Source organism: Periophthalmus magnuspinnatus, chromosome 9 (assembly GCF_009829125.3).
Source record: "Periophthalmus magnuspinnatus isolate fPerMag1 chromosome 9, fPerMag1.2.pri, whole genome shotgun sequence".
Classification (NCBI taxonomy): domain Eukaryota; kingdom Metazoa; phylum Chordata; class Actinopteri; order Gobiiformes; family Gobiidae; genus Periophthalmus; species Periophthalmus magnuspinnatus.
In genome coordinates, this window is record NC_047134.1 from 8,958,702 (window position 1) to 8,972,538 (window position 13,837).

Consider the following 13,837-nt stretch of genomic DNA (forward strand, 5'->3'; position numbering starts at 1 on the left):
TTAATTACAGAATTATGAACATTATACTGGCATAGTATTTTAATGGCTCCATTACCTCATGTCTGAGCCAGAGAAGCTGTGCCCCCTTCAGGTCGGCGTCACGCAGATGACATAGGATGTCTCCAAAAACATCTGTGCAATTCAGGAACTCGATCCAAGCGATGCCACTGGAAATTGCACGACAGTTTACAGCTAATGGGGTAATGTACTAGCTTTGCGCAGCAAGATGAATTCTTGTGACTTCTGTGAGTTCACAAACTATTGAGAAATGTCAGCTCCAGCTGAGACGTTTGCATGTGACGCACCATTGGTGCAAAGACTGGCCAATCATATGGCAGCATGGTGGTTTGTCAGAAGCCAGCGCTGAACTAACCAAAACAAACATGGCAACGCCAACAGGCGTACTTAAGCTTATTTTAGCGGAAATACAGACTATTTTGTTTTTGAAAAGCATGCAGAGAGAAGTTCTTTGCACATTTGTGGTGACTTAAGTTAGATTTTTTGCTTGCTCCTCTGATGCAATCCTTCAGCATGAAATATTTGTTTGAATGCACTGATCGCTTTTAGCAAGAGTCATTGCAGATTGATATGTAGAACTCTGTTCACAGAGCTATACATATCAATCTGCCGAAAGCTCGGGTTAGTTATGTACACTTTATTAAATACATAGGGAAATTGTCATATCTATATCTATAGAAAAGGGAACAATCTGATTTTCTTTGTGATTGTCTTCAGTATAAGTACCTGTTCAGATAATGATCTAGTTTCTGTACTTGTTTTAGTATTGATTTGTGTCCATTTCTGACCTGTTCGATGTGTAGCTGGAGGATTGACCTATAGTGCTAATTTGTGGGCCTCATAAAACAAGTAGAGCGTACACAACTTGATGGTGTGGTTTTCAAATACCAGGCTACAGCTACAGTAGTCCTGACCAAGCCTAGCTTAAAAATTGGGACATGGCTCTTGTGTTGCTCTAGATTTCCCCAGTAGCATTCATGACTGGGTTAAATGCAGAGGACAAATTTCCCTACTGGTTCAATAAAAATATCTTACCTTGGTGAGATTAGAAAGATTTAGCAAATATATGCTATCAAATATCAAGCCTAGCATAGATGTTTAGTCTTAAAGAATTTTACTTGAATTTGTCGACAGTGTACAGACTGCAAAAGGTGGCCAGTCGTGCTAGTGCCTCTTGGATCTGGAGAGTGCAGTAATGAGAGGCTGCGTGGTTCAGCATCTTCTCAGCCATCTCAAAGGTAGGCCACGGAGCCTTCAGACAGTACTCCACCACATACTGCTCATCCTGAACACAACCAAACAAGTCTGCATTGGTGTGGCTGTTTTCATAATGAAGAAAATTATATTAAAAATCATGTTGACTCACTGAGATCTTCATGAGGTTAGTGCGTGCCTCCTCGACCAGGTCGGACCACACCTCTTGTCCATAGCCCCCCACCGACGCAGAGGCCAACTGCTCCAGCACAAAGTCCAGCTTCACCTTATACACCAGCTGCGCACATAAAAGTCAATTAGTCAATTTAAATAGGGCAGGATCATTTTGGAAGCACTGAGATTATGATTAGATTTGCAATTTTGCTTTTTGAAATGTGAATTAATTTTACAGTGCTTATTTCAAACACACCCAGCAGCGCTGATGTTTGAAAAAAGATAGAAATTTGAACTACTAAAGTAAGTCAAGAATCCCATGCATTTCAGAACATGTTTGTAGAGGTCTGAATTACACGTTACCAGAACAATGAGATATTTCATTTACACAAAATATTATGTTACCAACATCCTCTCTATATACTGATGTAATGATTATACGATTTGATTTCATGACCAACATATCGAGGAAACAAACTTATTCAGCGCTATATTGTGGCGTGACCAAACTAGGTTCCAATGTATTCTGCAAAATTACAAACTCATTCACTTCTTGATGATATCTTTTGCATTTAACACTGACAAAAAATGGTTCAAATATTGAAGACTGACATTAAAAATGCTAAATCATTTTTTAAAAATGCCCGTAAATAAAATACATTTTCAAAATAAATATAATTGTATTTTATAACAAATTAAATGAGATCCAAAATTATCTGGGCAGAGGGATGTGTTGCTTTTCAGTTGTAGGCTGTATGCAGAAGTGGACTAAGGGAGTGTGACATCAACCATAGAAATGAAGTTTACCGAGGCTAGCAGTTATAGGGATGAATTTGGTTGTTATGACACTCGCGACCGGAGTTCCAAATATGGACCTTGGTTCCAAAGAGCCAATCTGGAGCGAGGCTGTTGAAGGCTTTCCAACCTGCATCCCTAGTTTAGCAGGGAATGGGCACTTTGCAATGCTGTCAATCAAACCTAATGCTAGAGGGAGCAACCTCGGGAAAGATTTGTCTGTTATTAACGTTCATGTCTTTATTTACAGACACAATAGCGAAATAAAAATACCAGGATCATGTAAAGTTAATACAAACATTTTAAGACCAAAATGACGAGCCTGACAGCAGCAATTACAGAGAGAGGGGCGACAGTTTTTTGAATGTAAAGTGAATTGGAGTCAGGGTCGATGGTGCCAGAAGCGCGCCCTTGATCACTTCCTACACATTGGTTATTTAATATATATACAGTCTATGGCTGTAGGTAATGACTTAAAGCCTCTAAACCCCCTTTGTAAGGAATGTTAGTATAGAGGCTGGTTATGTCCAAAGTTAACAGCAGAGCCTTTCAGGCAAGTCTTTTAGGTTTGAGCACTTTTCTATAAAGTCAGTGGAGTCTCTTGTGTAGGCTGGGAGATGGTGAACATAGGGCTTACTGAAATGATTTACATATGCAGAAAGAACAACTATTAATTGGTTTGTCATTATAGGCTGCTCCGGAGGGTTTGTCAACTTGTGCATTTTAGGAATATAATATAGAAGGAATTCAAACTTTTATTTAGAAATCCGCTTGCTGGCCTTTACTTGGTGAAATGTCTCAGTTTTACTTGTTTATTTTTAAATTGAAAAGCTCCAATATTGGTCCTATCACTATGAAATAAAAACTGCGAGAGAGTTTAAAGTGTTCTCTGTCAGAAAATGTGGAGGAATCTTAGCTACAGCTGCTAAAAAATACGCAACTTTCCAAAGCTTGAGCGAGGCGTAGGGAAGCACCTTGTGCGTTTGTGCACAGGGAAGATGTCTGTGCTTTTCTCCCAACTGGATGTAACAAGCAGCTGGTTCTGCTGTTGTGGCACATCGACCAATCAGATTAAATTTAGGAATAAGAATCATAATTGGTTTACCTCTAAATCCAACTCAAAAGCAATTGCAAATTTCTCAGCTTCCTCAAACATGTGCTTATAGAGTAGTCTGCTCAGCCTGAAAATAATAAGTGAAAACAATTTTAAAACATACCAATTATTGATTTATGTTAAATGAATCCACTCTAGTTCCGTTATAAGTTGCTACACTGCTTACCTGTTTTCTGGCAATGCCTCTGTGAAGCATCTGATTGCAAGAGAAGATATTGGTTGCCCTCGACTTAAAAAAAAAAAAAAAAAATCTATTATTTCGTTGCTAAAATTGCACCAAGACAAAGATCAAGTCTCACCTTTCTGGGTTTTCAAAGATCCCTTCTACCAAGTAAAATGTATCCTTCAAAGAATACACACAGATAGTATATTAAAACATGAATTATTACTATTGAATATAAGTTCATTCACAGCTTAGTACCATGTTGATGTTTGTGTGGACAAGGCAGGAGACAGAGGAGATGTTCATGGAGTAGCACACAGTCATTGAAGGCAAGGAGCGGATCTGCAGTAAGTTTATCTAAAATGTTGTGAATTAAAGTCAAAAGGTTTAAAAATGAATACATAAAAATGTTAAGGGTGCACTATGTAGCTTTTTGGCTGAGAGTAGGTCATTGCTTTGTTTGGAATGTTCCAGAGTATGGCATTAAACTTATCTATGTCCATGGAAACAGGTAAGTGACATCACCCGGCCAATTTACAGGTCAGAGCAGTGGATAAGGGATCACTCACAGTAAGAAGAGGGATTGTAAAAAGTATCCCTACATGTCCCTGTTATACAGCTGCTGCTAAACTGTAACTGTTTATTTATAAATGGGCTGCACTGAACATTATTGTGGTAATGTTTACAATAGTATTGGTACTGGCCCTTTACATCATAACCATGGACTGTTTGATGCTCTAAAGCAGGAGCGTCAAACTCATTTTCAAAAAGGGCCACATCAACAAAATGGTTACTCTCAAAGGGCCAGATGTAACTACCTGTAAGATAAATGTCACTAAATGTAATCAAATTTAATGTAAAATAAATGCAACTGCTTTTGAATCTTGTTAATTAACCGTTGGTATATTTATTACTTATTCAAGTTACAAATATTACATAGGAATTTGCATAGATATGAATATTAAAACAGTCATACCTTTTAATTTACTTTGTAGCGGGACACATAAAATGACATGGCAGGCCGCATTTGGCCCACGGGCCTTGAGTTTGACACATGTGCTCTAAAGGTAATTTGCTAGTTTAATCATTGATAAACCTAGTATCGAATCTAGAATAATTTTAGTAAGTGACCGCAAAATAAACAGGAGAAAAATCTGACCTTTTGAACATTGTTAGAGTGATCTAGTATTATTGTTGAATATTACATTCTATTGTCAAAAAAGTGTTTTGTTATCATTGTGGTATCGAAAGTGGTAAAATTGTAGTTTTGTGCATATTTTGATTCTTGAGCAATAAATGTATAAATACTACAAAACATTCGAGGCAAAGCAATAGCACATCCATGGAGACAAGCAGGTGGCAAACCCCTAACAGAAAAGTAACATATACAACTTTAAAGCAAAATGATACAAGTATAGTCAATACTTCACACAATACGCACCTGACTGTTGCCTTGCTTGACAATTGTGATCATCTTGATGCTGCTGCCATCTTGTCTATAAGCAACAGGTGAGTTTTAACTCTTTAAATCTATTTTGAATGTAGGAAACACTTAAAAATATTGCTGGGCAATGATTTAGGTTTTAATCAAGATGGAGATTCTGTCATGTCTGATGGTCTGAATGTGACCAAATTATATGAAAATAGGTAAGGGTAAACCTTGTTCAATTTACCTTTTTAACAAGTTGTTGATCTTTTGGCACTTTTTAAAAGTTTTTCTGCTGTGTTTATTTAACTGGAATTTTAAAAATTAATTATTAATTTAATTAATGCATTTGGAAAACAATTTGTACAATGAGCATATTCATGCTTTGCTACATGTTACAGGCCAAATCTCTAATCTCTACACACTTGGACAAAATTGTTGGTGCCTGCCAGTTAATGAAAGAAAAACTGAATGGTCACAGAAATAACTTGAATCTGACAAAAGTAATTATAAAATTTAACCAATGAATGTCAGACACTGCTTTTCAACCATGCTTCAACAGAATTATTAAAAAAATAATAATAATAAAGTCATAAAAACAGGCCTGGACAAAAATGATGGTATCCTTAACTTAATATTTTGTTGCACAGCCTTTTGAGGCAATCACTGCAATCAAATAATTCCTGTAACTGTCAATGAGACTTCTGCACCTCTCAACAGGTAATTTGGCCCACTCCTCATGAGCAAACTGCCCCAATTGTCTCAGGTTTGAAGGGTGGCTTTTCCAGACATGTTTCAGCTCCTTCCAAAGATGCTCAGTAGGATGTAGGGCAGGCCTCATGGAAGGTCACTTTAGAATAGTCCAATGTTTTCCTCTTAGACATTCTTGGGTGTTTTTAGCTGTGTGTTTTGGGTCATTGTCCTGTTGCAAGACTCATGACCTGCGACTGAGACCAAGCTTTCTGACACTGGCCAGCACATTTCTCTCTAGAATCCCCAAGTCTTAAGATAGTCTTGAGATTTCATTGTACCCTGCACAGATTCAAGACACCCTGTGCCAGATGCAGCAAAGCAGCCACAGAACATAACAGAGCCTCCTCCATGTTTCACAGTAGGGACAGTGTTCTTTCCTTGATATGCTTCATTTTTCCGTCTGTGAACACAGAGCTGATGTGCCTTGGCAAAAAGTTCCATTTTTTGTCTCATCTGTACATAGGACATTCTCCCTGAAGCTATGTGGCTTGTCAACAGGTAGTTTGGCAAATTCCAATCTGGCTTTTTTATGATTTGTTTTCAACAATGGTGTCCTCCTTGGTCGTCTCCCATTAAGTCCACTTTGGCTCAAACAACGACGGATGGTGCAATCTGACACTGATGTTCCTTGAGCTTGAATTTCACCTTTAATCTCTTTAGAAGTTTTCCTGGGCTATTTTGTAACCATTCGTATTATCCGTCTCTTTGATTTGTCATCAGTTTTCCTCCTGTGGCCACATCCAGGGAGGTTGGCTACAGTCCCATGAATCTTAAATTTCTGAATAATATGTGCAACCCTGAACCGCCACCTTAACGTGGTGGAGGGGTTTGAGTGCCCGAATGATCCTGGGAGCTATGTTGTCGGGGGCTTCATGCCCCTGGTAGGGTCACCCATGGCAAACAGGTCCAGGGAGACGGGACAGACTAAGAGCAGTTCAGAAGCCCCTTATGAAAAGAGAAAAATCAAGGCTGGCTCGCCCGGACCGGCATTACCGGGGCCCCACCCTGGAGCCAGGCCTGGGGTGGGTGCTCGACAGTGAGCGCCTGGTGGCCAGGCTTCTCCCCACGGGGCCCGGCCGGGCTTAGCCCGAAGGAGTGACGTGGGGCCGTCCTCATGTGAACCCACCACCCGCAAGAGGATCCGTAAGGGGCTGGTGCATGGAGATCTGGGCAGCGGTCAAAGGCGGGAACCTTGACGACCGGATCTCCGGACATGGAGACTGGCTCTGGGGACATGGAATGTCACCTCGCTGGGGGGGAAGGAGCCTGAGCTTGTGCGGGAGGTTGAGCGTTACCGGCTAGATATAGTCGGCCTCACCTCCACGCACAGCTTGGGCTCTGGAACCCAACTTCTTGAGAGGGGCTGGACTCTCCATTTCTCTGCCGTTGCCGGCAGGGAGAGGCGGCGAGCTGGTGTGGGCTTGCTCATTGCCCCACAGCTCAGCCGCTTCATGTTGAGGTTCACCCCGGTGAACGAGAGGGTCGCGGACAGGTCTCTCACTGTTGTGTCGGCCTACGGGCCAAACAGCAGTGCAGAGTACCCAGCCTTCTTGGAGTCTCTGGGAGGGGCACTAGACAGTGCACCGACCGGGGACTCCGTTGTTCTCCTGGGGGACTTCAACGCCCATGTGGGTAACAACAGTGACACCTGGAGGGGCGTGATTGGGAAGAACGGCCTCCCCGATCTGAACCCAAGCGGACTTCTGTGCTAATCACAGTTTGTCCATAACAAACACCATGTTCGAGCACAAGGGTGTCCATCAGTGCACGTGGCACCAGGACACCCTAGGTCGGAGGTCGATGATCGACCTTGTTGTCGTATCATCTGATCTCCGGCCGCGTGTCTTGGACACTCGGGTGAAGAGAGGGGCAGATCTGTCAACCGATCACCACCTGGTGGTGAGTTGGATCCACTGGTGGAGGAGGAAGCCGGACAGACCTGGCAGGCCAAAGCGCATCGTAAGGATCTGTTGGGAATGACTGGCAGAGCCTTCTGTCAGGGGGGTCTTCAACTCACACCTCCGGGAGAACTTCTCCCTGATCCCAGGGGAGACTGGGGACATGGACTCCAAGTGGGCCATGTTCACCACCTCTATTGTTGATGCAGCCGCTCGTAGCTGTGGTCATAAGGTCTGCGGTGCTTGTCGCGGCGGCAATCCCCGAACCCGATGGTGGACACCAGAAGTAAGGGATGCCGTCAAGCTGAAGAAGGAGTCCTATAGAGCCTTGTTGGCTCGTGGGACTCCTGAGGCAGCCGATGAGTACAGGCGGGCCAGTCACAGTCACAGAGGCAAAAACTCGAGGTTGGGAGGAGTTCGGGGAGGCCATGGAGGAGGACTATCGGACGGCCTCAAAGAGATTCTGGCAAACCGTCCGACGCCTCAGGAGGGAAAAGCAGTGCTTCACCAACACTGTTTACAGTGCGAGTGGAGAGCTGCTGACCTCGACTGGGGATGTTGTCGGGCGGTGGAAGGAATACTTTGAGGATCTCCTCAATCCCCCTGTCATGTCTTCCAAGGAGGAAGCAGAGACTGGGGACCCAGAGGCGGACTCAACCATCACCCTGGCTGAAGTCACCGAGGTGGTTGGCAAGCTCCTCGGTGGCAAGGCTACAGGGGTGGATGAGATCCGTCCCGAGTACCTCAAGTCTCTGGATGCTGTGGGACTGTCTTGGCTGACACGTCTCTGCAACATTGCGTGGCGGTCGGGGACAGTACCTGTGGAATGGCAGACCGGGGTGGTGGTCCCTCTGTATAAGAAGGGGGACCGGAGGGTGTGTTCCAATTACAGGGGAATCACACTCCTCAGCCTTCCCGGTAAGGTCTACTCCAGGGTACTGGAGAGGAGAATCCGACCGATAGTCGAACCTCTGATTCAGGAGGAGCAGTGTGGTTTTCGTCATGGTCGCGGAACACTGGACCAGCTCTATACTCTCCATCGGGTCCTCGAGGGTTCATGGGAGTTTGCCCAACCAGTCCACATGTGTTTTGTGGACCTGGAGAAGGTATTCGACCGTGTGCCTCATGGTGTCCTTTGGGGAGTGCTCCGGGAGTATGAGATCCGGGGCTCTTTGCTAAGGGTTGTCCGGTCCCTGTATGACCAGAGCAGAAGCTGTGTTCGCATTGCCAGCAGTAAGTCAGACCTGTTCCCTGTGCATGTTGGACTCCGCCAGGGCTGCCCTTTGTCACCGGTTCTGTTCATTATATTTATGGACAGAATTTCTAGGCGTAGCCAGGGGCTGGAGGGGGTCTGGTTCGGCAACCACAGGATCTCATCTCTGCTGTTTGCGGATGATGTGGTCCTGATGGCTTTTTTGAGCCAGGAACTGCAGCAGGCACTGGGGCGGTTTGCAGCCGAGTGTGAAGCGGCTGGGATAAGAATCAGCTCCTCCAAATCCGAGGCCATGGTTCTTGACCGGAAAAAGGTGGTTTGCCCTCTCCGTGTGGGTGGTGAGTCTCTGCCTCAAGTGGAGGAGTTCTCGGGGTCTTGTTCATGAGTGAGGGAAGGATGGAGCGTGAGATTGACAGACGGATCGGTGCAGTGTCTGCAGTGATGTGGTCGCTGTATCGGTCCGTTGCAGTGAAGAAGGAGGCGAAGGCGCCGGAAGGAGAAGCTCTCGATTTACTGGTCAATCTACGTTCCTACCCTCACCTATGGTCATGAGCTCTGGGTAATGACCGAAAGGACAAGATCACGGATACAAGCGACTGAAATGGGTTTCCTCCGCAGGGTGGCTGGGCGCACCCGTAGGGATAGGGTGAGGAGCTCAGTCACACGGGAGGAGCTTGGAGTAGAGCCGCTGCTCCTACACGTCGAGAGGAGCCCGCTGAGGTGGCTCGGGCATCTGCTCAGGATGCCTCCCTAGGGAGGTGTTATGGGCATGTCCCACCGGGAGGAGGCCCCGGGGAAGACCCAGGACAAGCTGGAGGGACTATGTCTCTCGGCTGGCCTGGGAATGCCTTGGGGTCCCACCGGAGGAGCTGGAAGACGTGTCCGGGGTGAGGGAAGTCTGGGAGTCCCTGCTTAGACTGCTGCCCCCGCGACCCGGCCCCGGATAATCGGAAGAAAATGGATGGATGGATGTGCAACTGTAGTCACAGGAACATCAAGCTGCTTGGAGATGGTCTTATAGTCTTTACATTTAACATGCTTGTCTATAATTTTCTTTCTAATCTCCTGAGACAACTCTTTCCTTTGCTTCCTCTGGTCCATATATATATATATATATATATATATATATATATATATATATATATATATATATATATATATATATATATATATACATATATACACACACACACACATATATACACATATACACACACACATATATATACATATACACACACACACACACACACACACATATATATACCTCACACACATACATAGGTTTTAAAATATCGCCCAGTCCTACATGAACGTTTGATCACACATGGATACATACGACATAGCAGCGCTTCCACATTCGGAGGTCAGCTCAAAGTCGTGAATAAACAGATCTGACCAGCAATGAATCATGACGAAGACGTTCACATCCCACAGACTGAGGAAGTCCTGTTATCAAACAGGGAGAAGAAGGAATGGGTCAAAGATAAAAGTTTAAAAGGTCCTATATTGCACAAAATGAAATCTTGTGAGCTTTTAGCCATGTTATATTGTGCTTACCTCTTCAAAACATGCCTGGAGTTTTATTTTGTTTCATTCACATGTTTGAGTAACACTTTGTTAGTCTGTCTATATCTCCAAAGTTCAAAACCTTTTACCTTTAGTTCAGCAGGGAACAACAATTCCATGGCTGAAATCATCCAAATGATTCCCCTAAAGATGTATGAAGTTTAAATACACAGTGAAGCACTTTCTGTATTACCACATGACATCACAAGGTGGATGGTGTGTGTTAAACATGTGTCAATGAAACAAAACAAAACTCCTGGTATGTTTGTGATAAGGAAACCACAATAACATAGACCAGAAAATAAGAGCAGATTTAGTGCTGCTCTGATGAACTCACCTCCGTATCAAGAATGTACACTAAATTGTTCACCACTACCATCTTTTGCACACCTGGAGAAAACACATACAGTATTTTTGACACATTTGCTAAAACCTCATAGCAAGAGTCAAAAGGTTCTGGAAAATGAGCTTCAGGCCTAATTATTTCATTTTTGCATTACAGTGGTCCCTCACTATATTGCGGTTCACCTTTTGCAGACAGGCCTAATTATTTCATTTTTGCATTACAGTGGTCCCTCACTATATTGCGGTTCACCTTTTGCGGGCTCGTTGTTTCACAGATTTTGTTTTTGTGCAATATTGCATGCTTTAACAGTGTATGAACGTGCATTGTGTTCTGCGTCCTGATTGGCTAAGGGATGCTAGCAAGGTGACTCTGGAAGAGCTTTATGTTTGCAAGTTGTCGATGAAATGTTCTGCACCGACAAAGGCACCTGTGCCTGCATCCAAAAGGCCGAGGAAGATGCTAACCATCGCAGAAAAAGTTGAACTTCTGGACATGCTGAGGGAAGGTAGAAGTTACGCGGCTGTAGGGCGCCATTACAGAATAAATGAATCTTCAATTCGTCATAAAGGAGGGAAAACAACATAAGGACAACAGCAGCAATAAGTTTTAACAAGGATGCAAAAAGGGTTGTAACTGCCCGCAACAAGACCATCGATGAAGTCTGCTTTAGCTTTGTGGATCAGTGACTGCAGGAAAAAGAATATTACTACAAAGGAGCAGCACCAGGATGAAGAGGCGTGGTCAGAGGAAGTGTGAAATACGCAAGAGTCACTATTAATCATTTCTTATGTGTCCAACCTCGTAGGCTGATCATTAAAATAAAATTTGTTACAGTATTTCTAAAAGCTGTCATTTTTATTTACAGTAAATAAATCGAAGGTTTGAGAGTGTATAAAAAGAAGAGAAATGTGAGAAAATGTTAATGCCTGTTTGAGAAAAATGTATAAAGGGCGCCAAAAGGGGTTTTATAGCCTTAAAATATATATAATCGTAAAAAATAAAGCTTTCTACTTCGCATATTGCAGGTTATTTTTTGCAAAGTAACCCCCGCAATAAACAAGGGACTACTGTATTGAATGTAATAACGTTCAAATAGATGCAACATATAGAAAGTTATACGGTACTAATTTATTTCAAAATAGTTTAAAACACTAGTACCCAGCCTGAATGTAAAACTGACCAGGGATCAGAGTGTTGCTGACACGGTGGGCCAGACACATCTTCCCGTTTGTATCCATTTTCCAGTCTGTTAAAACATTTTCCTGGTCTCCCTGTGAAGATGGCATTAGAAAATAACATGAATACTAAACAAATGTAACTAGAGCCACAGCATTCTTAAGTGTCAGAGTCACTGACCCCGATAAGCAGATGGATCTCCTGTCCCACAGTAAAGAGAACTGCAGTGCTGCAGCCCTCATTGTGATACTTGCTGGTCGGGTAAATGTCAATCTTGATGACAGACTGAAGCTTTAAAACCAGGACAATGTCAAAATAATGAACATAAGACCTGTATAGACATGAGTTCATAAACTACCTCTTTTAAGACTCCCAGATCCATTTTTGCAATGGCTGTGGTTAAAGGAAGATGTTTACATTAATGAATTGGTGTTCTACAAAACAGTACCATTTGAAGATTTTAAATGTGTTACCCGTTTCCATCTTAGCCAAAGCCAGGTTTGTGATGTGGAAAAAACTATCTTTGATGAGCAGAAACACATGGTATGTTCCTGGAAGAATAGTAAGAGTAGTAAGTCTCCTGTCACTATAGCAGTCAAATGAAATATGAATGAGACTTACCTGAAGATACTTGGTCCTCCTTCATGATGAGATAGTGATAGGTTTTAGCTCCAGTGGGCTTGTTTTCCACCAAAGCCTAATACAGATTAATTAGTAATGAATTAGATATCATCATTTGTACATGGATGCATACAACATTTTGAGCACTACCACACATGTAGGAGATATAGATGTCAGACACAAACGTTGCGAGAGCTTTTGTCACGCCCCCTTTTTAGTCGATTAATCAATCGGCAGGACAAGTCTTTAGTCCAACAAGAATTTCTTTAGTTGACTAAAGCCCTACACACCATGGCTAAATCCTGCATGACTTACCTTGGTTAGGAGGATTTTCTTATGTGGCACGTAAATCAGGTGCAAGTTTCCATTTTGTTCACACACCACTAAAAACTGTCCATTGAGACACACGTCAAATGCTTCCACGCGAGTCTCTATAAATCCAAACAAGTAGATGAAAAAAGAAGCCCCCTCATAAAGTTACAAATGTCACATTTGTTTATGTACCAAAGTGCAAAAGCAGTAGGATGGTCTGGTAGGTCTGGTCAGATAGGATCACCGTCTTATCAGCCACCACTATGCTCCAGTTGGATCCGCTGGAGGATGACAGATGAGGTTCTCCCTGGACCTGCACAAATCAGCAGATCAGGCCAGCAATTCCCCAAGTCAGGAGACACATCCACCAGTACACTATTATATTCAAAAAATTACCAAAAATCTCTTTTATGTCTAAATGTCTGTATTTGATTTATCGAACAGCCATTGGCAGAGTTGAGAACAAAATTTAAAGTAGAGGTCCACAGCCAATTCTCTGTCAGTAAAAGCATGTGGAAAAAATGTTTTCATATCGCCTAGTATTAGTTATCCTAGTTGTGTCTCACTATTATTTTTGTTTATATAATATATATATTCCAGGTGAGACACGCTCAGACACACCTACCCAGGGAGGTATCCAACCCACCTAAGATGGCTCCTCATAAGATGAAGGACTCTACTCAGAGGTCCTCCTGTGTGACTGAGCTCCTCACTCTAGCTCGAAAGGAGAGCCCACTTACCCTGCCTTTCAATTCACCTCCTTTGTTTAATATAGAATTACCTAAATAAGTAAAACTATTAATTAACTGATTGTCTGATTTATAAGAGGACTCATTGGAGTTAGAACAAAGACAGTGAATTACACCTTTTTTTCTTTTCTGCTATCCCTGTTTAACTCAGCACGATCAGGGGGCGCTGGTGAAGTACCTCACTGGCTGCAGAGATCTTGGCCAACGTGTCCACCTGATACAGCCCGCTGCCGTTCTCCTCTGTGGACACACTACCCAGCCTTACGGTGCCAGTGTCCTCGTTGGTTAGAAGTTCAACGTCACTCCACATCGCCAT

At 43.1% G+C, this 13,837-nt stretch overlaps 1 protein-coding gene across 1 annotated transcript in view; it reads right to left on the reverse strand.

Moving 5' to 3' along the window:
* Positions 1-13,837, reverse strand: part of kntc1 (kinetochore associated 1) — a 73,155-nt gene extending 59,318 nt beyond the window's left edge. Inside the window, exons 1-18 of the mRNA XM_033972448.2 lie at positions 13,700-13,837; positions 12,965-13,085; positions 12,776-12,891; positions 12,461-12,536; positions 12,313-12,390; positions 12,198-12,232; positions 12,020-12,130; positions 11,844-11,934; positions 10,655-10,707; positions 10,088-10,197; positions 4,900-4,954; positions 3,717-3,815; positions 3,595-3,638; positions 3,462-3,524; positions 3,287-3,362; positions 1,385-1,510; positions 1,137-1,303; positions 56-167 (exon numbers count right to left, since the gene is read on the reverse strand). Coding sequence (XP_033828339.1) covers positions 56-167; positions 1,137-1,303; positions 1,385-1,510; positions 3,287-3,362; positions 3,462-3,524; positions 3,595-3,638; positions 3,717-3,815; positions 4,900-4,954; positions 10,088-10,197; positions 10,655-10,707; positions 11,844-11,934; positions 12,020-12,130; positions 12,198-12,232; positions 12,313-12,390; positions 12,461-12,536; positions 12,776-12,891; positions 12,965-13,085; positions 13,700-13,837 — 1,671 coding nt within the window. The remainder of the gene's footprint in view (positions 1-55; positions 168-1,136; positions 1,304-1,384; positions 1,511-3,286; positions 3,363-3,461; positions 3,525-3,594; positions 3,639-3,716; positions 3,816-4,899; positions 4,955-10,087; positions 10,198-10,654; positions 10,708-11,843; positions 11,935-12,019; positions 12,131-12,197; positions 12,233-12,312; positions 12,391-12,460; positions 12,537-12,775; positions 12,892-12,964; positions 13,086-13,699) is intronic.